The 23888-nt window shown below is 41.2% G+C and overlaps 1 protein-coding gene across 1 annotated transcript; it reads right to left on the bottom strand.

Annotated features, from left to right (window-relative positions):
• Positions 1-4717: 4717 nt before the first annotated feature.
• On the bottom strand, positions 4718-15850 carry LOC145098449 (amidase 1-like). The gene is made up of 6 exons (XM_079036085.1): positions 15658-15850; positions 6312-6461; positions 6022-6188; positions 5821-5946; positions 5382-5390; positions 4718-4870 (listed from the first exon to the last, which is right to left on the bottom strand). Exons 1-6 carry the CDS (start codon positions 15848-15850, stop codon positions 4718-4720), a joined length of 798 nt encoding a protein of 265 aa, XP_078892211.1.
• Positions 15851-23888: the final 8038 nt, after the last annotated feature.

The following is a 23888-nucleotide window of genomic DNA, read 5'->3' as shown; positions in this document are numbered from 1 at the left end:
CCTGTATGCCCAAAGATTTGATGTTTTCCAGAGAGATAGCAACATCCTTCATCAACCTGCAGAACCATTGCATCCTATCGTTTCCCCTTGGCCATTCATGTAATACGGAATGGATATAGTCAACAAGTTACCAAAAGCTCCTGGTGGAAAAGTGTTCATGTTGGTAATGACATACTACTTCTCGAAACGGATAGAGGCTTGAAGCCTTTGTATTTTGGTCAAAAAATGAAGAATCAATAATCAACCAAATTGTATGAGAGGTTGTGATGTTCATAATAAAACAAGTATAATATGATGATCAAAGTGACACAAGTGGTTTACAAGGAAAGCCCTTGATCCTTTCTAGGATCTCCGACACAAAACCTTGGGAGGTAATAATGATCACCCTCCTTGATGATTTTAGTGATTGAAAATATTGATTACAGAGATGAATGTGTGAAATGTAAGTACAAGTATTGTAGATGGGATAATCGTCCATATTTTGTGTTTAATACAAGTGCTATTTATAGTCTAAAGAAAATAACAACAAGTCCGATAATTCCGGGATCCTCCGAGATCCGATTATAGATGTTATTTGACTTGGTATTCAGGGTCTATTGCATGGTGAAGATGATTCTTCATTGAGAATAAGCATTTAGCTAACTATTTTTGCACATGTGAGAGAAATAAAGAAGCATATAATTGTTATATATGTTAGGAAAATAAACGATAATAATCAAGATCCTAAAGTATGTTTAAGGATCCTGACGTTTGAGGATCATGAATGTAATTCTGGGATCCTGTCCCTAACAATTGCCCCCAAATTATTCCTACAAAATATTTTGATGTTAGTTTACCAGCATTTAAAGGGTTAGTTTAAAAAAAAGGAGATATGGGATTTAAATTTTAAACCCAAACGGATAGAATTTATCCGTTCAATGACCATCATTAACCAGTCAAATCGACCTTTTTCTCTCCTATTCTACCAACATAAATAGAGGAAATTGATTAGGGCTATTGTTCCCCGCGTTTTTTAGCTTTCATCCCAAGGTTTACCATGTTGGGTTTTTATTCAAAAATCCGGTTTCACAACCGGTAAAAAATGACAATGGTAGCTTTAAAAAATGTTGAATAAAACTAAAACTATTTTACTCACCAAGGATCATTTTGAAAGAGTTATAAAGATTAAAACAACCATTGAAGGGAACGCATAACATCATTTCAAGACTTCGATCCTCATGGGAGGTTGGAAGTTGGTGAAGTGTGGCATAAAACTCTAAAGCAAGAGTTCTCTACAAGTATCCACCAAGAAAGAGTAGAACCATCAAAACATGCTAGTATTCACTCGAAATTTGTTGTTCATAAGCCTTTGAAATATATACCAAATTGTAGCATCCATAATTTTACGCCAAATTTAAACATTTTTAATCATAAATAAAAACCAAATAGCATTGTTTACAAAATGTTTTCAAATCATTATCCATCAGAGTGTCCCAAAAATCATAACATAAGGATGAGGAGCGGTACAGTCACGACTTTGCCTTTCCATGATCTCCTGAAGTACCTGAAACAATAAACTGAAAACTATAAGCCCGAGGGCTTAGTGAGCTACCCCCAAAATACCAATACCCCACTAACAATACCATATCAGTAATAATCAATCAATCAACATGCATACTGGGCCATCGGCTAGACTGGACCACCCTACCGGGCCTACAGTCTGTCTGAATCTATCCCAAGCCTTCGGCACGATTGGTCCGCCACGTGGGCCTACAGTCTCCCCGGATACAAACATCAAACATATCTGTCACACTGATCATCAATCATAGAATTCTCCTGTAACTAGAGTACCGACCTAGTAGGTCACTAACATACCAATCCCTATGGATCATAAGAGCATAACAAACTGTCTACCCCGATTCCGATCTAACAGATCATAACCACATGTAGCATACCATAACAATAACAACTAAAGGGCCGGCCTTGGTGCCGTAGACCCTATCGATATAGTGAGGATAACTCACCTCACAGATGTTGACACGACATGTAAACTCCAACTCTCGGATCACCTGACACAGGCTCCACCACCTATTATCATAGTATAACATACTCATAAGTCCTTAACCTTATAAGGTACTCCATAACCCACTAGTCAATCCCTGGTCCAAGTCAAAGTCCTCAGTCGAGGTCAACAGTCCATGTTGACCTTAACTTAGCGAGTACCCTTGGCTACTCGCCGAGTTCCCTGAAGTACATTCCAACTCGCCGAGTCATCAGAGTGACGGTCGAGTTCCTTTGATTCTAAATCAAACTTAAGGTCACCCGTCGAGTTCCCTCCTTGCAACTCGATGGATACACACTCATACATATCCCAGAGAAAACTCATCCGACTTGTCGAGTTGTTCTTCAACTTGTCGAGTCTTATGACGAACTTCATCGGACTCGCCGAGTTGTTCATCCAACTCGTCGAGTTCACGGCCATCTTCATGGGACTCGCTGAGTTACTTTGCGACTCGTTGAGTCCATTCAATACTTTTTTTCCATACAAACATATTTTAAGCCATGCAACGGCTCCAACTCATAGATCCAAGCTTCTAGGGCATGCTTATCACATAAAGTTGCAAACTTTACGTGCATGCATGACTTTAAAGGCTCTAAATGTCTATTCTATGTTCTTAATGGAACTTCATGCTCAAGAGGGACCTTAATCACAACCAAGACTGTGAGTTTATCCTTCTAGAATCCAAGGAGGGTCCAGATCTGAAGTTACAACTTCAGATCTAGCCCATAGCTCATCATACCAACATGAAAATCCATAAAAAGCCCTAGAAACTCAACAAAAGGGAAAAAGGGAAATAAGAATGGCTGTTTGATACCTCCAAAGGATGCTAGCTGAGGTAAATCCTGATTCCCACTCCTTCCTTGCTTCAATTTCCTTTGCACTCTTAGCTTTCTTCCTCCAAGATCCTCTTTTCCAAGCTTCAAACACCACACCAACGCACACGCACACAAATTAGGGTTTTAAGGAGCTCTCAAAGACTGTAAAGAGGCCAAAGGAGGCTAAGACTCCTTTAAATAGAGGTGCAAACCCCGAGATTTAGGGTTTCCACTGCCAGCTCCTACTTGCCGAGTCCCAGCATGGACTCGTCGAGTAGGTTACTTAAAACGCGATCTCATCCAGCTGCTACTCGACGAGTAGGTCAATTAACTCGTCGAGTAGAGCTTAACCCAATAATTCTTGTTTAAGCAATACTTGAGAATCGGGGCGTTACAACTCTCCCCCACTTGAACTACACTTCGCCCTCGAAGTCCGCTGGAATATACAATGTCGGGTAATGCTCGCGCATCTCCGCCTCCGGCTCCGATGTCCACTCGGATCCCTTCAAATGTTCCCACTGTACCCTTACTAAAGGTATTTCCTTGTTCTACAGAATCTTCTTCTTCCTTTCCAAAATAGCCACAGGCCTTTATCGATTATTATTACAGGTGTAGCGGATGACCGTGGGAAGGCGAAGACGTGATCGTACAACTCCTCGATTTATGATTTCGATTTCTGAGAACTCTGATGCTTAAACTATTTATAAAACACTTTGTAATAATTAATGATATTTTGGATATTTAAAAAGTTTTAAATTGGCTCGATTTTTAGGGATGTTACAAGCACTACTAGAAAAACAACCTTTTACGACGTGTAATGTGTGCCCTAAAAATAATGTCAGATCTTTACAAATTTGAAGAATTTAGGATGCGTAATTTTTGCGTGCCCTAAAATTTGTGTCACAAGAAAAAAACACGGAGGGCGCTTATCAAAAAAGCGCGACCTATAAGCATGTCGTTTTATTTTAGGAAACGCGCGTTCTCTGTTAATAAGAAGGGGGGGGGGGGGGGGGGGGAACGAAATTCCGAAAGTTAAAAACCCATCCATGTGTTCTTCTCTCCCTTGTTTTCACCAGTCGAAAATCCCTTCTCCTTACAAGTCGTACGTCCGATTGACGCAGAAGCAGGTTCGATTCTTATCTTATATGTTATCTAGAGTTTGAATTTCGATATTAAAATAGAATGCAGGGGTTAGTTTAAAACATAGATGAGAGTTCTCTGCAATATCAATTGGCGACCTCGCCTCACCTCACCTCGCCGGCAACCTCCGACTCACCTTTCCTGGTCGGCGACATTAGGCTTACCTGACCTTGCCAGTGACAGCAACGACTACTCAAGTCTATAAGTCGTAGGTCTGATTAAGGTATGTTTTTGTTCTCTTCTCTTCCCAATGTTGTCGTTCTTCTATCATCTTCCCTATTTGTTAGATTTCTTTACAAACAGACTCTTGTCCTCTCTTTATCGATTTCACAGATCTTGCTTAATTAATTTGATGTTGTCGACCTGGCCTCTTGCTTCTCCTAAATTCTCTAAGTCTTAGCTAGGGTTTTTTTTGGAGACCTTGATTAGTGCCATATATTCCCTCGCCAATGATTTCAAAGAGTATTTGGGACTCAAATTTGGTATTTTATCAGCATCATATATTTTGACATTAATATTAAAAACCGGATATCATTTTTTGGAAATGGAAGCATCATAATAATTCTGTAATAGAGTAGGTCCACTGTATACGTTGAGGCTTTTGATTTAGAGACATACTTGTACTTGACTCTTACTTGCTGCTTTCATATACATATTACTGTGTATCCATACACATATTCATACGTACAAAGCAATTTAAATTACGTTGAGGATTCTAAATCTAGTAATTCACTTTTTCAACAGTGGAAACTTGTTCTTGCAAAATTTCATAAAGGGTTTCAACTAGATTTAGTAGGAGCCTATCTAAACCATGCTTTGCCAACACATAAACCGACACAGGAAGATCCTCATATTTCCCTACTAGAATTGTCACCTATAAAGCAAACCGCGTTTTAAATCTTTTAATAAATAATTTAAAAAAAAAACATAATGGTTTTAAATGCTGACCTGGCAGAATCCAGATACTCCAGCTAGCCCTGTCAAAAATACCCGATACCCGAATTACCCGCCCGATCTTTTCGGGTATCGGGTAAATCGGGTCGGGTAAATCGGGTATCGGGTAAATTTTTCCGGGTAATCGGGTTACCCGGATTTTTTCGGATCGGGTAAAGGGTACATTTTTGGGTTTCAGGTATACCCGAATTACCCAAATTATTTTAAAAATTCCTTTTTTTGTAGATCTTGTACTATATAGCAAGTATATGATCACGCTTAAACTAACTATCATTATTGTAAAACATAAATATATTTATTATGACACTACGACACTAACAATATTAAAAGCAATTTTTATATATCATCACGTTCGTTAAAACTTAACTGTTTTCTAAATTATAGTTTTTATTGCAACTAACAAACTCATTATCTTGACGAAACTTCAGAACATTGCAAAACTTATGGCTACATTTATCTTAAACATTTTAAACTTTTAAATTAAGATCTTTAGGCATTTGTTTTTTTTAACATCTTATTAGATTAGATTAAGTTGTTAAAATATTACTTGATATCTCATGTACTATTGACTAAAAAATCTCAATGTTCAAAGCTTGAGTAACTTCGTTTATGTCTCGTTTGTTTATATAAACAAGACTAATAAAGCACGACGTATTTATTTTCTTAAATTTATTTTCAGGTGAAATTCAAAAAAAAAATATATATTTCGGGTAATACCCGAATTACCCAAACCCGACCCAATACCCGAATTACCCAAACAAGAATTACCCGAATTTAGTTTGGGTAGGGTAACGGGTAATTTTTCTAACATGAAAAACCCGAATTACCCGACCCGAATTACCTGAAACCCAAAAAAATTACCCGTTCAACACCCCTAACTCCAGCTTTAGAAAGCAAGTAGAATGCCCTGGCGCGAAAAGTCTCCAAAGAAGTCGTCTTTGTTTGCAATTTAGGTGGAGGTCCAGGAACAGTAGGGAAAACAGTTACCTCATTTTCCTATAACACAAAAAAACTTTTACTTTTTTTACCCACAATAAACTAAATGTATTTCAAGAGGGAGAGGAGTGATACCCCTAAGAGAGAAGAGAGAGCTTCTTTTACTTGAGTCTTAATGGAGTCAAAAGGATCTATGTCTTGTTCTGACGTTTTAAGGACATCAAATACCCTTTCTGATATACGTGCACCCAATTTAGGTTTCACTGGGGTTACCCACTCACCATGGTTCTTCTTGAATGAAATCTACACATCATGAACAATAATATCACAATGTTAATTTTCTATTATCAGATAAAAATACAGTCCATTCCCCAAATTGGAACACTAAACAATATGGCATATTCTATAAAAAAATTAAAAGCCACACCTTTGAAGCAATGCCATGGAAGTAGAAAGAGCCACGAAAGATTTGATGCTGAATTTTTTGTTCTCTGTATCATCATTTTGCATGATGTGCTTCACACTTGGAACTTTGCTTTGTATAATGTCTCCAAGGTTAATATACTGTAAAATATGTGTAACACACATTTATTTATTACGTTAAATAAATTAATTAATGAGCGAATGGTAGCCTAAAATAAATAAACAAATATGCAGCGGGTGGTTACAAGGTGTAAATTGGCATAATTTAGTAATTGGTGGTTAAAAGTGTGAGAGTCGGACTCAATTTGTAAATATTTATGAAGAAAAGGGCTTCGTGGTAATTATTTGGATTTAGTTTGAAAGGAAAAGAGGTGGAAGGGCTGAATATGTCATAATTAAGATATTGGCGACTAAAGGGGTAACATAGGGAGCTGAATTGTAAAGATTTTAGAAGCTGGGGGTTGTTTGGTAAAATATGGGACTTAATCTGAAAGGGATTTTTGAGGTCAGGGTTTAAATGGTAATTATGAGGGTTTATTTTGAAATTTTATGAGGGAGGGGCGGATACTGCCATTATGGATGGATGTTTCAAGGGTGCCGGGTATTTAATCTAACCCTTAACCCTAACCCTAGGGGATGGAACAACCGCTACCTTCCCTCTTTCTTCATATCCGGTAGCCGCCGCTACCTTTGGAACACCTCCAACCGTCGATGCTTCGCTGTGGAACTTCGCCATCACAGCTCCACCAACGGAAACGTCGTTTCGACCGGTTTGGCCGCCAAGACCGACAACTGAGTGCGTATTGTTGCTGTGAGAGCCGGGAGCGACCGGAAAACCGTTGGTAAGCCCATCTGCCACCTTCCCCTCTCATATCCTTCGCTATTTCCGGTGAGCCGGCGTATATATATATATATATATATATATATATATATATATATATATATATATATATATATATATAACGATTGCAGTCGTCGACAGCCTTGTGGTCGCCGTTTTGAGTCGCCACCTCGGTGGCATTCCGGCGATGTTTTGGCACCTTGTAGGTGGCTGATGGTGCGTATGTTCGCCTTTATGGGTTGATTTCGTAGCTAACAGTGGAATGTGTGTGTTATTTTGGGCAGGGAAACAAGGTAAACCGCCGCCACCACCACATGAGGTGGTGGCTGTCATCACAACCGCCGATGCTGCCGCCTCGAGATGTCCGATGGGGTGTTTTTCATGTCCAACATGTTGTGTCTGTTGGTTATTGCTTTAGTAGAGTGGGTGTCGTATAGGGTGTGTTTGATGGCCAGAAAATGGAAAAGATACCCACCATGGCCGCCAGACACTCGCCACCGCCGGCTGCCACTAGGTTGCTATGTATATGTGGTTGTATTTGTGTGTGTGTGTGTGTGATTATTTGGGGTTTTAGCATTGTAAAATGTAACAAAAAGAAGAGGAACGGAAAGAAAATGGAAAACGACCACCTTAGGGTGGTGGTTGCCACCTCCTGCCTCCACCGGCCGTCGTGTCTGGTGGCGGTGCGCTTTGCCTCTTGTGATAGGTTCGTTTGGGGTGCTAGAAACCCTAATGGGCTCAAAGGAGCTCTAATGGGCCCAATGAAGCTTAATGGACTCTAATGGACCCAATAAAACCTATATGGGCTTAATAAGATTTTAGTGGGCTTATTAGGCCCAATAAAGCCCTAATTGTCATAAAAGGCCAACAAATTGATAAATGGGCTAATATTTGGATTGGAACACCCTAATGCCAATGAAAACCTAACTTTAAGAATTCATCGGGTCACACACACGAGAATTATTTAATAACTTGAGATATTAAATAATAATCATTGGCAAAGATTAATCTAAGCAATATTGGACTTAATGGATTAAGTCCTTAATGGGTTAAGTAAGAAACTTAACCTTAATCATCATTTTATGTGAAACCCTAATTTCACTTGGGTTTATTGTTCGACCTTTCTATTGGGCCTTGATGATTGGGCTATTAAATGGGCTATCCAAGATCAAGCAAATGGTCTAGAGTAATTTAATGGGCCTAGGGTAAGGCCCATGTAAGGGGCTTGGCCTAATTTGGAAAATTCGGCCATAGATGGGCCATAGTTTTGGCCTTAATGACTATATGATGTTGGGCCTTAGAATGAGACCATGTATAGGCCTAGGCCCAATTTGGAAAATTGGGCTATGTGTTGGGCTTTGATTCATAATTGACTTTGAGCCTATGGATTGGGCCCTAGGCTTGAATAAGCCAAGCTAGGGGTAATGTACTAATTACCCAAAGAATGTACTTATGGTTATGTATTGGCAGTTCGAGAATCTGTCAGCCAGCAGCTGGGGTCGAGTCTGTGGGACTTCAGCAAGTGTGGGATTGAGTCTTCGTGACTTCAGTAGTGTAAGGTGAGTTACCTTCCAGTAGCGGTGGGTCAACGGCCACAATGCCGGCCCACCAGTAGGAGTTGTGTGCTAGATGATTGTCTTTGTGATATCATCTAGGTTTGCTACTACCTAATATGTTATATGCTGGCATGATATGTTATATGTGATAGTAGTAGAGTTCGGTTGTTAGGAGCGAAGGGTAGGTCCGACACCCCAGATATGTCTGACAGTATGTGACGATATGTTTATATGCTGGCACGATATGTTATATGTGATAGTGGTAGTAGGAGGGGAATAGTCCCCAAGTTCGGTTGTTAGGACCGAAGGGTAGTTCGGACACCCCAGATATGTTTGATAGTATGTTTATGTTATGATATGTGTGATAGTAGCAGTAGGGGTGGAATAGTCCCCGAGGGTCGGTTGTTAGGACCGAAGGGTAGGTCAGCACCCCAGAATGGCTTGACATGGGTAGGTCAGCACCCCAGAATGGCTTGACACTGGTAGGACAACACCCCAGAATGGCCGTATGGATAGGTCGGCACCCCAGAATGGCCGTACGGGTAATTCGACACCCCATAACGGCCGTATCGGGTAGGTCGGGCACCCCAGAATTGCCCGACAATATATATGGTATGCGCTTGTATGGTATGTGGTATGATGGGGGAACTCACTAAGCTTCGTGCTTACAGTTTTCAGTTTTGGTTTCTGGTACTTTGTGTTTAGCCATTGGCAAGCGAGGTAGTGAGTGTGACAGGGTGTCAGACCCTGAAGGATATGATTTCCAAGAGTTGCAGATGCGGGATCGATTTGGAGCGCTTTGAGAAGAGAGGTTCGTACCAAGTACGTATAGTAGAGGGTCCCGGGAAGAGACCCATGACTTCTGATCATCGGGTGAAAGGCCACAGGGCCTGAGTCAGTGCAGCGCATACGAGAAAGTACACGAGGGAGTTTGGCACTCCAAGGGTTCAGGCTGATACAGGGTAGCAGGATTGGTCATGTCAGCAGAAGGGGATCAGTATTCCTCCCGATGTTGCGGGTATGTCATCTTATTAGATGGATATTGGGAATACATATCGCTTTGGGATTGCGAGTGAGTTTGGATAAGTCGGATCTCAGGTCAGTTTCTGGTAGTGTTCGGGTTATCAAGGATCATATATTCCATCCTGCATGCCAAAAGGTCCTTGACGAACCCACAGAGGGACGCATCTTGCGGAATGTGTTTCACGTGTACCGTTATTATTCCAGATCTTTGTCAGGATCTATGCAGAAGAATTAGTTAGAGGATACTCGGTCAGGAGTAGGGCTATAGTTATCCAGTGAAGTTAGCGTTCAGGGGTTTTATCATTGTTCAGGCGTGGTCGGTAATTGTTTTTGGATGAACTTTGGGGTTCAAGGCACTATTGTTGCTAGGACAAAACTGGTGACGGGAAGAGGGTAGTGTCAGTCGCGAGTGTTAGATGCATAAGTGGTTGGTCATTGGATGTTCAAGAGAATTGTATTTTTGCATGGGCTGTGTTCGGTTGGAGTTTAGTGGTACTGCAAAACTAGGAGTGGGGACGAGGATTCGTTAGCTAGAGTGAAGATTAAGGTCTTCAATTGACAACATGTTAGATGGAATGAGGTGTCAGACTGGATCAGATTTCAAGAGTACTCATCGAGACTTCCGAGGATGGGAGATCTCAAGGTTTAATCGGCGATTAAATGCTAGCATTGGCAGGCACAGGTTGTCATCAGTGGGATATTAGAAAGCGAGAAGGATTGGAAATCCTTCAATTCTTATGTAATGTGAAGACTTAGTCGAATCTAAGTGGGGGAGAGACTTTTTATAAAGTTCTCCAACTGTAAGTTCTGGTTGTGCAAGGTGCAATCTCTTGGCCACCTTGTCAACCAGAAGGGTATTCTAGTTGATTCGGCCAAGATAGAGGCCGTGATGCAGTGGGAGACTCCGAGGTCTCCATCTGAGATTCGGAATTCCCTGGGTGTAGCGGGTTATTACCGAAGATTTATATGGGACTTCTCCAAGATTTAGGTTCCTTTGACTCGACTGACCAGGAAGTCGATGGCCCTCCATTGGTGGCCCGAGCAGCAGGCAACCTTCGAGGCTCTCAGACAGCGGTTGTGCGAGGCGCCGATTCTCACCCTGCCAGAGGGTGTAGATGATTTCGTGGTTTACCGTGTCGCTTTAATCACGGGCATGGGTGCGGTATTGATACAATGGGGTCACGTGATAGCATGTTTCGGGAACCAGGTTAGAGTTCCGGTTAGGACTCAAGTTCAGTTCAGGGTTAGGTCGAATGCGTGTTCGACCCGGGAAGGAAAGTGTTGTAAGACTACGGGGGTAGCCGTAGAATTCACTAGCGGTCAGATAGTATGGAAAGTGTTGTAAGAATACGAGGATAGCCCTAGCATTCACTAGCGGTCAGATAGCATGGAAAGTGTTGTAAGTCTGTGGGTGTATCCGTAGCATTCACTAGCAGTAGATAGTGTGAGGGGTGTTGTAAGTCTGCGGATGTAGCCGTAGCATTCACTAGGTTGGTAGATAGTGTTAGGGTGTTATAAGTCTGCGGGTGTAGCCGTAGCATTCACCAGGCAGTCAGATAGTGTTAGAGTGTTGTAAGTCTACGAGTGTAGTCGTAGCATTCACTAATAGCCAGATAGTATTAGAGTGTTGTAAGTATGCAGGTGTAGCCGTAGCATTCACTAGCAGCTAGATAGTGATAGAGTGTTGTAAGTCTGCGGGTGTAGCCGTAGCTTTCACTAGGATGATAGATGGCATGAGCGTGTTGTTAAAATGCGGAAGGAATAGTAGTACCCACCAGTTCGGGTGCAGCAGTGAAGATATGGAAATCCAAATATTGGATTTCGGTATTACCCAGATGGATTAGACATGGCTGAGCCAGTGATAAGACTGTAGAAATGCCGCTACAGTTATAAGATCAGGGAAGTAATGGACTGCTTAAGGGCGTTTGTGATGTAAGGCTACCATTGGTTAGGTAGCAATCACTTTTAGTCTTGGATTTGAGTATATAAAGATTTGACGCATGGACCTGACCAGTTGGATCGGAAGATTATTAGAGCCATAGTGGCATGATAACTAGTGGCAACTAGTTCCAAAGAAGATTTTTTTCAGAAGTCGTGTAAGGCGACTAAGTGGGAGTCCTTTGGCTCCGCAGCCGGGCAGGAACCTGATATTTCAGATAATTAGTGAACGAATGGGGACCAGGGAGATCTCATTAGATTTTGGAAAGCAGCCGTGTGGCAACATACTGCTTCAGGCAATTTAATGTTCGGGCAGTTTCAGAGTCTGGGCAGTATTAGTACTTGTGTCTTAGGTTGTTAGTACACACGGAATAGTTAGTTTATTGCAGAGTGACAAGTCACTCACAGCAGGAGTATCTGGGCCTTGGCCAGGTACAAGTGATCTGTATGGATAATTAGGTCGGTGATCCCATTTTATAATGGGAACCTCGAGTTATCGGAAATTGAGTAGCCGGTTGAAGGATAAAGTGGATTGGGTCCAACAATAATGGTTCAGTATGAGTGGTCTGCCAGGGATTCAGACCATCTCGAGACAACAGATTCAGATCGAGTAAATGTTACCTTGTTGCGAGAAATTCGTTCATCTACGGATTGTAGGGCCTTACGAGGATTGGTTATGGCTACCTTGGGAAGGCTAGGATGTGGCCATGATGGTGACCATGTTACTAGAGTGGTTGGGTGAGTAAGGAAGGATAATGAATGATTTCGAGGACGAAATCTAATTTAAGTGGGGGAGAGTTGTAACACCCATTTATTTATTACGTTAAATAAATAAATTAATGAGCTAATGCTAGCCTAAAATAAATAATTATATATGCAGGGGGTGGTTTCAAGGAGTAAATTCGCATAATTAAGTAATTGGTGGTCAAAAGTGTGAGAGTCGGACTCAGTTTGTTAATATTTATGAAGACAAGGGCTCCGTGGTAATTATGTAGATTTAGTTTGAAAGGAAAAGAGGTGAAACGTTTGAATATGTCATAGTTAAGATATTGGGGACTAAAGGGGTAACATAGGGAGCTGAATTGTAAAGATTTTAGAAGATGGGGGTTTTTGGTAAAATAGGGGACTTAATCTGAAAGGGATTTTCGAGGTCAGGGTTTAAATGGTAATTAAGGGGGTTTATTTTGAAATCATTTCATGAGGGAGGGGCCGATACTGCCATTATGGATGGATGTTTCAAGTGTGTCGGGTATTTAATCTAACCCTTAACCCCCTAGGCGATGGAACAGCCGCTACCTTCCCTCTTTCTTCATGTCCGGTGGCCGCCACTACCTTTGGAACACCTCCAGTCGTTGCTGCTTCGCTGAGGAACATTGCCATCAAATCTCCGCCAACAGAAACATTGTTTCGACTGGTTTGGCCGCCAAGGCCAACAGCTGAGTGCGTATTGTTGCTGTAAGAGCCGGGAGCGACCAGAAAACTGTTGGTAGGCCCATCTGCCACCTTACCGTCTCCTATCCTTCGCTATTTCTAGTGTGCTGGAGTTATATATCTATATATATATATATATATATATATATATATATATATATATCGATTGCTGTCGTCGGCAGCCTTGTGGTCGCCGTTTTGAGTTGCCGCCGCCGTCTGTCGCCACCTCGGTGGCATTCCGGCGATGTTCTGGCACCTTGTAGGTGGCTGATGGTGCATGTGTTCGCCTTTATGGGTTGATTTTGAAGCTAACAGTGGAATGTGTGTGTTATTTTGGGCAGGGAAACAAGGTAAACCACCGCCACCACCACGTGAGGTGGTGGCTGTCATCACAACCGCCGATGTTGCCGCCTCGAGATGTCCGATGGGATGTTTTTCATGTCCAACATGTTGTGTGCGTTGGTTATTGCTTCAGTAGAGTGGGTGTCGTGTAGGGTGTGTTTGAAGGCCGAAAATGGAAAAGATACCCACCATGGCCGCCAGCCATGTTGGCTACCGCCATTCGCCACCATTGGTCCCCACTAGGTTGCTATGTATACGTGGTTGTATTTGTGTGTGTGTGATTATTTGGGGTTTTACCATTATAAAATGTAACAAAAAGAAGAGTAATGAAAAGAAAATGGAAAAGCACCACCTTAGGGTGGTGGTTGCCGCCTCCTGCCGCTACCGGCCGCCGTGTCGGGTGGCGGTGCGCTTTGCCTCTTGTGTAGATTCGTTTGGAGTGCTAGAAACCCTAATGGACTCAAAGGAGCTCTAGTGGGCCCAATGAAGCTTAATGGACTCTAACGGACCCAATAAAACCCATATGGGCTTAATAAGATTTTAGTGGGCTTATTAGGCCCAATAAAGCCCTAATTGTCATAAAAGTCCAACAAATTGATAAATGGTCTAATATTTATATTGGAACACCCTAATGTCAATGAAAACCTAACTTTAAGAATTAATCGGGTCACACACACGAGAATTATTTAATAACTTGAGATATTAAATAATACTCATTGGCAATGAATAATCTAAGCAATATTAGACTTAATGGATTAAGTCCTTAATGGGTTAAGTAGGAAATTTAACCCTAATCATCATTTTATGTGAAACCCTTATTTCACTTGGGTTTATTGTTGGGCCTTTCTATTGGGCCTTGATGATAGGGTTATTAAATGGGCTATCCAAGATCAAGCAAATGGTCTAGAGTAATTTAATGGGCCTAGGGTAAGGCCCATGTATGGGGCTTGGGCCCAATTTGGAAAATTGGGCCATAGATGGGTCATAGTTTGGGCCTAAATGATTATATGATGTTGGGCTTAGAATGAGACCATGTATAGGCCTTGGCCCAATTTGGAAAATTGGGCCATGTGTTGGGCTTTGATTCATAATTAACTTCGGGCCTATGGATTGGGCCTTGGGCTTGAATAAGCCAAGCTAGGGGTAATGTAGTAATTACCCAAAGAATGTACTTATGTTTATGTATTGGGACCCAATTAATAATTGGGTGTTATTTTGGTGTTGACAGTTTAGGAATCTATCAGTCAGCAGCTGGGGTAGAGTCTGCGGGACTTCAGCAAGTGTGGGATTGTGTCTTTGGGACTTCAACAGTGTAAGGTAAGTTACCTTCCAGTAGCGGTGGGTCTACGACCATAATGTCGGACCACCAGTAGGAGTTGTGTGCTAGATGATTGTCTTTGTGATATCATCTAGGTTTGCTACTACCTGATATGTTATATGTTGGCATGATATGTTATATGTGATAGTAGTAGAGTTCGGTTGTTAGGACCGAAGGGTAGGTCAGACACCCCAGATATGTCTGACAGTGTGTGATGATATGTTTATATGTTGGCACGATATGTTATATGTGATAGTGGTAGTAGGAGGGGAATAGTCCCCAAGTTCGGTTGTTAGGACCGAAGGGTAGTTCGGACACCCCAGATATGTCTAATAGTATGTTTATGTTATGATATGTGTGACAGTAGTAGTAGGGGTGGAATAGTCCCCGAGGGTCAGTTGTTAGGACTGACAGGTAGGTCAGCAGTCAGCACCCCAAAATGGCTTGACACGGGTAGGTCGGCACCCCAGAATGGCCGTACGGGTAGGTCGGCACCCCAGAACGGCCATACCGGGTAGGTCGGGCACCCCAGAATTTCCCGACAGTATATATGTTATGTGCTTGTATGGTATGTGGTATGATGGGGGAACTCACTAAGCTTCATGCTTACGGTTTTTAGTTTTGGTTTCAGGTACTTCGTGTTTAAAGGAAAGGAGTCGGCTTGATCGCAGCACATCACACTATGGTTTTCCGCACATGAGATCTTTAGGATTACACTCTGATATTGTTTTATGATAACAACTTTGATTATTTCTACTTTGGTTTTGACATGACATGATATTCCAGATGTTTTATTACACTGTTGGTTTTATAATGACGTATTTAAAAAATGAAATTTTTGGCCTGTATTTTTGGGATGTTACAATATCACCTCCAAATAACTTTGAAAATCAAATGATTACCTCCGAATAAGTTCTCGATTGATGTAGCAACAAGTTTGGTCACTCGGGTGGTTGGAATACTACGAAGCTTGAAACAATCTTCATCAATTAAAACTTTATTAGGCTGCACAAGTTTTTCAATAGGTAAATACAAAGAATAGGTGGTAACTTCACACTTTTTTATTTGTGGTTTATTTGATCTTCTAGGCATGACTTGTATTGGTTTATTTTTTCTTCTTTATATCTCTGTCTGTCAGTCTCATGCCCACTCATATAGGGAAATGAAAAAAAATTATGGTTTCTATATTGTGCTGGTAAGAGCCTGTGCTTCTTAAAACCACCTAGATAATATTATTCATTTTCTGGATTAATATCTCATTGTGGCAACTTTGATTTTTTAGTTGTTATTTTTTCTCGGTTTGATGGTTGGAGTGGCATGGATAATGAGAAAGCCAAGAATGATATATTGAGATGTCAGGTATATGTTCAGCTTCTCAAAGTTCCAAATCTTTTTTGTAATTTCATTTTTTTTTATATTTAACAAATCACATAACATGTAAGGAAATATAGAAAATGTGTTATGTTGTCTCACTCTCAGGTTATGATTGTTGATCTTTTTGACAAATGATTACTAGTACATGTTAAGTGAAGAGAAAACTTTACCTAAAAGGAATCCAATCTTTCTTAACAGAACCCTACGGAATAAGAATATCATTATAAAGGTTTTTTTCATATATACTTTCATTAACATATAAACATTCACAGATTTGGAACTAAGGAATATTAAATCAGAGAAAAAACTGTGGCTAATCCCGTTGACACTAAGGAAAATGAAACCTTTAAAGATGCATTAAACAACAGTTTGGAACTAGAGAGACAGAGGTTCGTAGATCTTTGTGCAACTAAACTTTCACAATATCTAACTTTTCTAATTTGGAATTCCCATGATGCTTGTAATCATTATTTAATTCTATTCTTTTTTTTCAACAAAATCAGTGAAAAAAATGACCATGATTCTATTGAAAGTAAGGAAGATGTAACAAATGGACACAAAGAAAGCCTTCCCAATAAGGTATCTATTGACTAGAAGGTCAACGACACCCAGAAAAATTCTTAATAACAAAACACAAATCTTACCCGACGTCAAAATTCTCATTGTTTGTCCCTGACAGATGTGGGAAAGATGGGATAGACACAAATTATTGATCTCTCTCTTATGCTTCTTGATCTCTTATGTGTGTAAATCACCAATATGCCCCTGGTCAAAATAAAATTATAGCATTAAATAAGAAGGTGTAAACAACCATAATGCCCCTTGTCAAAATTCTCATTTTTTGTCCTTACCAGACGTGGGAAAGATGGGATATCGTCATAATGCCTCTGGTCAAAATTTTCATATTTTGAAAGATGGGATAGGGACATATTCTTGATCAGTAATGTGTTTAAAAGACATAATTGCCCTCCAAAACACAAATTTTCATTGTTTGATAAACTTTTTGTAGATATTTGAAAGTAAAGGTGAGTTGCGGATATTTTGCAACAAAAAATTATAAGTCATAATCCCTCAAGAATTCCACTTTGCAATTGTACAATGTACATTCAGGAATTTGGTTGACTGATTGGGAGTGGAGGATATCGGTCTGTTCAATTACAAACCAAGTGTAAGACATGTGCCTCTTGCAGTTCATATACAAGTAAGTCAACTTTCTTTTCAAAATCTATAAAAGTCTCAAATACACAAGAAATTTTCAATTATTAATAATTAATCATTTCAATTTACAAGGGTACCCAGGGAAATTCTACTATCCAAGAATGAATAGCATGAATAAGCCAACCTCTGCTGCCATATGTACACACTCACCAACAAAACCAATTTTAATTTTTGTTTCATCTCGTCAGCAGACAAGGCTCACTGCATTCGAACTCCTTTAATTTTGTGTATATCCTTTTAGTTTTTATAACATTACATCGCAGAAGGTGTCCCTTAATAGCAATGTAGTATTTGGATATATAGTTAGGGAAAGCCTATTAATAACAATGTACAATTAGATGCCCTTAATATCAATGTATTACCATTTTTTGACATGATGTTATTGGATGAAATTGATTGTTTTGGTATATATTTGTTTACATATTTTAGTATTATGTGTAATGAGTATCGTAAAGACGCGTCGTAAATGCATATCAAAAAGGGTTAATGACGTTTATGACAAGCAAATGTGTGTTATCTTCATTTATGACAGCGCTTCCTTCATACGCATTGCGTGTCATAAACATGCGCGTCGTAAGTTTACAACACAAAAATGTGTATCATCTTCCTTTATGACAGGGCCTTCCTTGATACGCATTGTGTGTCATAACTGCGCGTTGTAAATGCATGTCATAAGTGCGTGTCGTAAATGCGCGTCGTAAATAGACGACGCACAAAACCGTGTCGTCTCTCGTTATGACAAGGCCTTCCTTGACGTGCATTTGCGCATCGTATGAGCATTTTATAACACGCATAGCGCGTCGGTAAAGGCTTGTTTTCTAGTAGTGAAGTTGGTATCAAAGCCTTGCTTTGAGTGAATTGGAGGATCACACGTGTGAATCCAGTCTCAAATCAAGTAAAGATTTTCAAAATGATTTTTAAATGGTTTTCAAAAAAAGTAAAAGAGGATGCGAAGTGTACGATCAGTCGGAGCCAGTAAGTAGAGTCCAAAATACCATGCAGCTATTTGATTATTGATATGTTAGAACAACATGCTAGTGATAAGATAGGGATCCTCAGGAACCGTATATTAGAATTGCCTGATCCTTGATGCCTTATAATATGTAGAGTACCTCATTGATTGTTGTATGACTCTTTCATGTTTGAATTAACTATTGGGTGACTACTCCAAGTCACATGCTACATGGGTTAAATTATCTTAGGTTAAGGGATTTGGTCTTGTTGTGCAGCTCTTGTCTGAGTCCAACCGTTGTGGGATTGAATCTTTTAGTCTAAGACTGTTTAATCCTTGCGGTATGTGATTGTATCCATGCAATAGTTAACTGGCACCAATAGAGAGTCGTGTTGTAGTTGGTGGATGGGTGGATAATGAGAGGTTAGGAGTCCAGTTAGAGATAGTTAGCATTCCTGTAGGAGCGAGGATTGAGTGGTCACCATGTATATATATATATATATATATATATATATATATATATATATATATATATATATATATATATATATATATATATATATTATTAGGGTGTTGTGGTGATACTTGAGAAAAATATGGGTAGGTGTGGAAGGTAGTATGGGTCCGTACTACTGAAAGCACATGACCCATATGCTTATCAAGGAAGTCACAACCCCTAGGGTTTGGTTGGGAGTTGGTTCCCGGGTTATTATGAGGAGTATCTGATATCTTTTCGGTATATTTTCAGCATGGTGGTTACATGATGATTTATGACTGTATCCAGGTCAGGATCAAGAGAGGGCGGACAGGAGGCGCCGTCAGCGTCCGAGACTATCGGCCAGATGAGTCCAGACGAGATGGATGACAGGATTTGGGAGATCCTGCATGATGGGGTTGCCACTATGTTTCGGCCTCAGTTGCCGAAGATGTTTTGGTCTATCAAGTCTGCTATGGTGGGGTATTTCGATGATCGTTATGTGGTCCTTACTGAGGCGACTGTCGTAGTAGCCACAACAGATGTATCAGCGACAGGTTTGGGAACTAGCTATCTTTTCAGTACCGATACTTCGATAACACGAAGCCCCCGACATTTGATGGTACTCAGGATCCGAATGTAGCCATGGGGTGGCTATCTGATGTGGAGGGATGCTTCTTCACATGTTCATGCCCTGTTGACCAGAAGGTCATGTGTGCTCTAAACCTGCTGAGGTTCAGAGAAAACGATAGGTGGAGGTTGATTACTAGGTCATATTCGTATTAGCAGCGCACTGTGGTTACTTGGGATCGATTTCGGGATATGTTCCGTACCCGTTATGTACCGCGGGTTGATAAAAAGAGACTACCGCTGGAGTTCTTGGATTTGCGACATGATTCAGAGTCGGTGACTGAGATGACCCGATATCTAAGCATGCTCAAGATGGATATTAGAGAGTTCGTTTCCACACAGAGATGTGATACCTTGATAGAGTTGCAGGAGGCTGCCAGACGGCGTGAGTTAGAGATTGAGCTTCAGTTGAGGGAGAAAAGACAGGCCCCAACATAGTCACAATCTGCGCTGAAGCAATTTAGGGCTGCTACTAGAGGCAGGAGAGTCAAAAGGGTGGTACTTATGGAAAGTGCGGCACAGAACATGATGGGGTTTGCCGATCTTCTTCAAGATGTCACAAGTGTGGCAAGGAGGGTCACATCGCGAAGGATTGCAGGAAGCAGAATCCAGGGGCTGGTGTCAGATTTTGTTACCATTGGGAGTAGGTGGGCCATATGGAGGCCCAGTTTCCCCTACTTGCTGTCAGGCCAATGCAGGCCCAGGACCAACTACCCTGAGGATTACTGGCAGGAATCAGGGTAGAGCAGAGCCTCCGAAGGCTCAAGGACGTGCCTTTCAGCTTACAGCTGAGGAGTCCAGGACAGTACTAGATATGGCGACTGATATGTCTTTTCTCCTATCTCTTTGTTTATGATTGTATTATGAGCTTTCATTTTCTTACTGCATGTGTTATTAGGACATATGAGATGCTAAGGAGAGTTTATTGTTAGGAGATCATACATGGTTAGGATCTGTAGATGCATTCGAGGATAAGAGATAGGATAGAGAATTGCCAGTCTAGGGCGAGCAGTTGTAATTTAGAAATTTAGAGATCATCTGCGGGATTTTGGATTCTTTTGAAGTTCGTTACTTCGTATTAGGATGCTTAACTCGCGTATTAGCTTCGCCACCAGTAGGTAGTGGTTAGTGCTCTAAGTGGGTGAGAATTGGGAATTCTTGGATGGGACGTTAGCTCTGGGAGATGATGTATGTTGCAATTTGGATAACGGTTTCCAGAGTGGTTGGGTAGAGGCGGTCCAGGCATCCTAAAAACATTATATGGGTTTGTTAGTTATATGATCGGGTACTGAGTATATATGTGTTATGGGGGTATCAACTTGTTCTACAAGTGGATAGTGTAGGGTGAGTTTTCAGCACTATGGCACATGTTGATGTTGTGAAGGACATTGATTAGGCCTCCTTAGGCAATGGAGGAGGTGAGTATCTACAGGATGGAGTGTTGGGCAACTAAAGTGACAATAGCATTGTCCATAGGTTATCAGGGATCATTCCATTCATGAGCTGAGGGTCGGTGAGGGCATACCATACTCATGATGTGGGCTCAGAAGCAATCTAGACCTATGTTGAGGACCATGTAGGAGTATTCCAGTTATAGGTCATGGGCATAGAGATTTTGTTGGTTATGTCTCTTGTAGGAGTGCGTTCGGAATGGATGTATTGTTGAGATTCATAGGAGTTTTACTCGGTTGTGACAAATCAGAGGATTGTGGATGAGACGCAAGGATAGATCCTTGGATCTCAAGTTATGAGTAGACCCGAGTTATGTTCATAAAGGTATTCCAATGTAGGGCATTCCATCCTGAGGATGACTGGACCCTATGATTTATTGGACCTGATATGTTTGGTATTCCAACCCGAGGGTTGATTGGGCCAAACATGTGTGGGATAAGAGGGTATTCCATCCTTGGGATGACTGGACCCGTTATAGGCATGCCTGCTATTCTAACCCGAGGCTGATTGGGCCAGGCATGAGTGTTCGTGTTTATTAGTGGATTGATTATGTATGATATTTTGGGAGCTGAAGGACACATTATCCTGTCAGCACCAAAGGGTTTGCTTCAGGAAGAGCGAAGGCTGGGTTTCCGATACTTTGGATCATCAGGGTTACTATCAGGTTTGGCAAGGTGATGTATAGGTTAGACCTTCTAATGAAGCTCAGTCAAATTCGTGATACTCTACACGTCTGGCAACTGCAAAGGCGAATATTAGATGAGTAGGCGGTCGTATCGTTGGTTGATGTTTAGGTCAGAGATCACATGAACTATGTAGGGAAACTAGTGGCATTATCAGAAAGGATCCTAGTAGACTTGGAAGCGGAGTCCAAGATGCGGGAGCATTATCCTGAATTGATCACCACAATAGGATTTGAGGACGAAGCCTAGTTTAAGTGGGAGAGAGTTGTAACAACTCAAGATTTTTCATTTATAGTCCCTGGGGATGGAAGGGTAAAGCAATGAAAATCCTAAGGGCTAAGTTGCAATTTTGGGACTAGGAAGAGTACGTTGCGCGTACATAAGGGTACGCTGAGCATACTAGGTGCACCCTAGTACGCTGGGCGTACTCGTGACAGAAGGAAACCCTAATAATTAGGGTTTGAGTGCAATATAAACAACCTTATGAGCTCATAACCCTCCCTTACCTTAGCCTCCATTATTTAGAGCCGTTTTCCCTAAACCCTAATCATTTCCTTGAGTGTGTGAGCTTATAGTGTGTATTTTGAGTGGTTGGTGAGGAAGATGTTGCATCATGGAGCTGGAGAAGGAGATTAAGCTTGTAGATCTAAAGTTGCTTGGTGCCCTAGAAGCTCTAGAAGGTAGAAAGATCCAAACTTTATGCTTAAATGATATAGATCTAGCCGTTCTAGCTTTATGGAACCATTCTTGTCCCAAAAGTCCTCAAGTTAGTGAATGGTATGATTTGGACGATATGAGTTGTCCTTTCAGAGTCTAGGAAGGGTCCTAAGTGTTAAAATGATGTCCCAATTGCTGCAGGTGTCCTATGCATGTAGTAGAAGGTTCTTAATGGATTAAGACCATATATTAAGAACTTTCTAGACGACTAAAGTGATTAAGTTGAAGACTTTATGGTTCTAAGGCACATTTGGTCGATTGATCTGAAATTTGGGCTTAAGTGCTTAAGCCATTAAGCACTTATTAGAGTTTTAAGAAAAGATCGTGTATGCCCTGAGTAAATCCAGTACGCCCAACATACTGGGTCAACCACCCTGTTGGTGGTTAACCGAAGGCGGAGTATGCCCAACGTACGTCCTCTGTTGGGTTTTATCATTTAGGCTTCGGGGTTTGGGAAGTTTATGGATTAGTTGGATTTGGGCCTTTGCTAGACTTTATTAATATGGTGTTTTAGGCCAGTTTTCAATATGGATCTTGAAATGAGCCCCGATTTGGGAGTTGGGCCCAATTTGGTAAATTGGGCCAATAATGGGCCTTGCATATGTGGATTTGTGGACCATGGATTTGCTATTGGGCCTTGGCCCAAACAAGAGAAAAGGCAAACTGGACTATATGGATCCCTTAGTCAAGATTTATAGCCCATATGTTGACTTAGCATTTGTTATTTTGGATAGTTCGGGACTCTTGGCGGGACGGTGATTCGGGAAAGTGATTCTTTAGTTCGGATCTGACATTGCGATATGAGTTATCCTCACTGTACTTAAGGGTCTAAGGCACCAAGACCGACCCTTTGGTTTGTTATTTGGGAGTGTTACTGTTGTGATATGTTAGCTCGGTATCCTGGTACATAGGATGGTTATATGCTAGTATGATTTGTTAGATTGGTATCCTGGTAGATCGGATGTCGTCATGCTTAGTGACCTATAGTTTGGTCTGATTGTCCGTATGGTGGTAGGAGATTACCTATTATATGTGCACATGATTGATTTGTAGTTGAGGGTATTCCATCCCGAGGATGATAAGTCCCTAGTATGTTGTCTTTATAGATTGCTATATGACTATCTGATATAAGTGCACATTTTTTATTGGTTTTGGGGGCATTCTAACCCGATGGTTTAGGGCGTGGGGTATTCCATTCCGATGGATGATTGGATCCATAGTGTCTATTATATATGTATTGTGTGTGGGCATTCCCACCCAATGGTTGTGGGCCGAGAGTATTCCATCCCGAGGATGATTGGACTCGTAATATGTGGGCATTCCAATCCGATGGTTAAGGGCCTGGGGTATTCCAACCCGATGGTTGATTGGACCATTAGTTTGTTGGCATTCCAACCGATGGTTGAGGGGCCTAGGGTATTCCATCCCGATGGATGATTGGACCCATAGTATCTGTTATATATGTATTGTGTGTGGTCATTCCAACTCGATGGTTGTTGGCCGAGAGGATTCCATCCCGAGGATGATTGGACTTGTAGTATGTGGGCATTCCAACCCGATGGTTGAGGTCCTGTGGACTTCCAACCTGATGGTTGATTGGACCCATAGTATGTTGGCATTCCAACCTGA

The sequence above is a fragment of the Lactuca serriola genome, chromosome 4 (genome assembly GCF_051521515.1).
Source record: "Lactuca serriola cultivar US96UC23 chromosome 4, Lser_US96UC23_V15, whole genome shotgun sequence".
Taxonomy (NCBI): domain Eukaryota; kingdom Viridiplantae; phylum Streptophyta; class Magnoliopsida; order Asterales; family Asteraceae; genus Lactuca; species Lactuca serriola.
The sequence above is the reverse complement of the archived record's forward strand: the minus strand, read 5'-3'. Positions and strand labels throughout refer to the sequence as shown.

Excerpts from the sequence above, each read along its gene's own strand:
- LOC145098449 (XM_079036085.1), bottom strand. The coding sequence starts at position 15,850 with ATGCCTAGAAGATCAAATAAACCACAAATAAAAAAGTGTGAAGTTACC. Across the intron at positions 6,189-6,311 it reads CATGGCATTGCTTCAAAGGT|TTTCATTCAAGAAGAACCAT; the intron begins GTGGCTTTTAAT and ends ATGATGTGTAGA. Across the intron at positions 5,947-6,021 it reads CTCTCTCTTCTCTCTTAGGG|GAAAATGAGGTAACTGTTTT; the intron begins GTATCACTCCTC and ends TTTGTGTTATAG.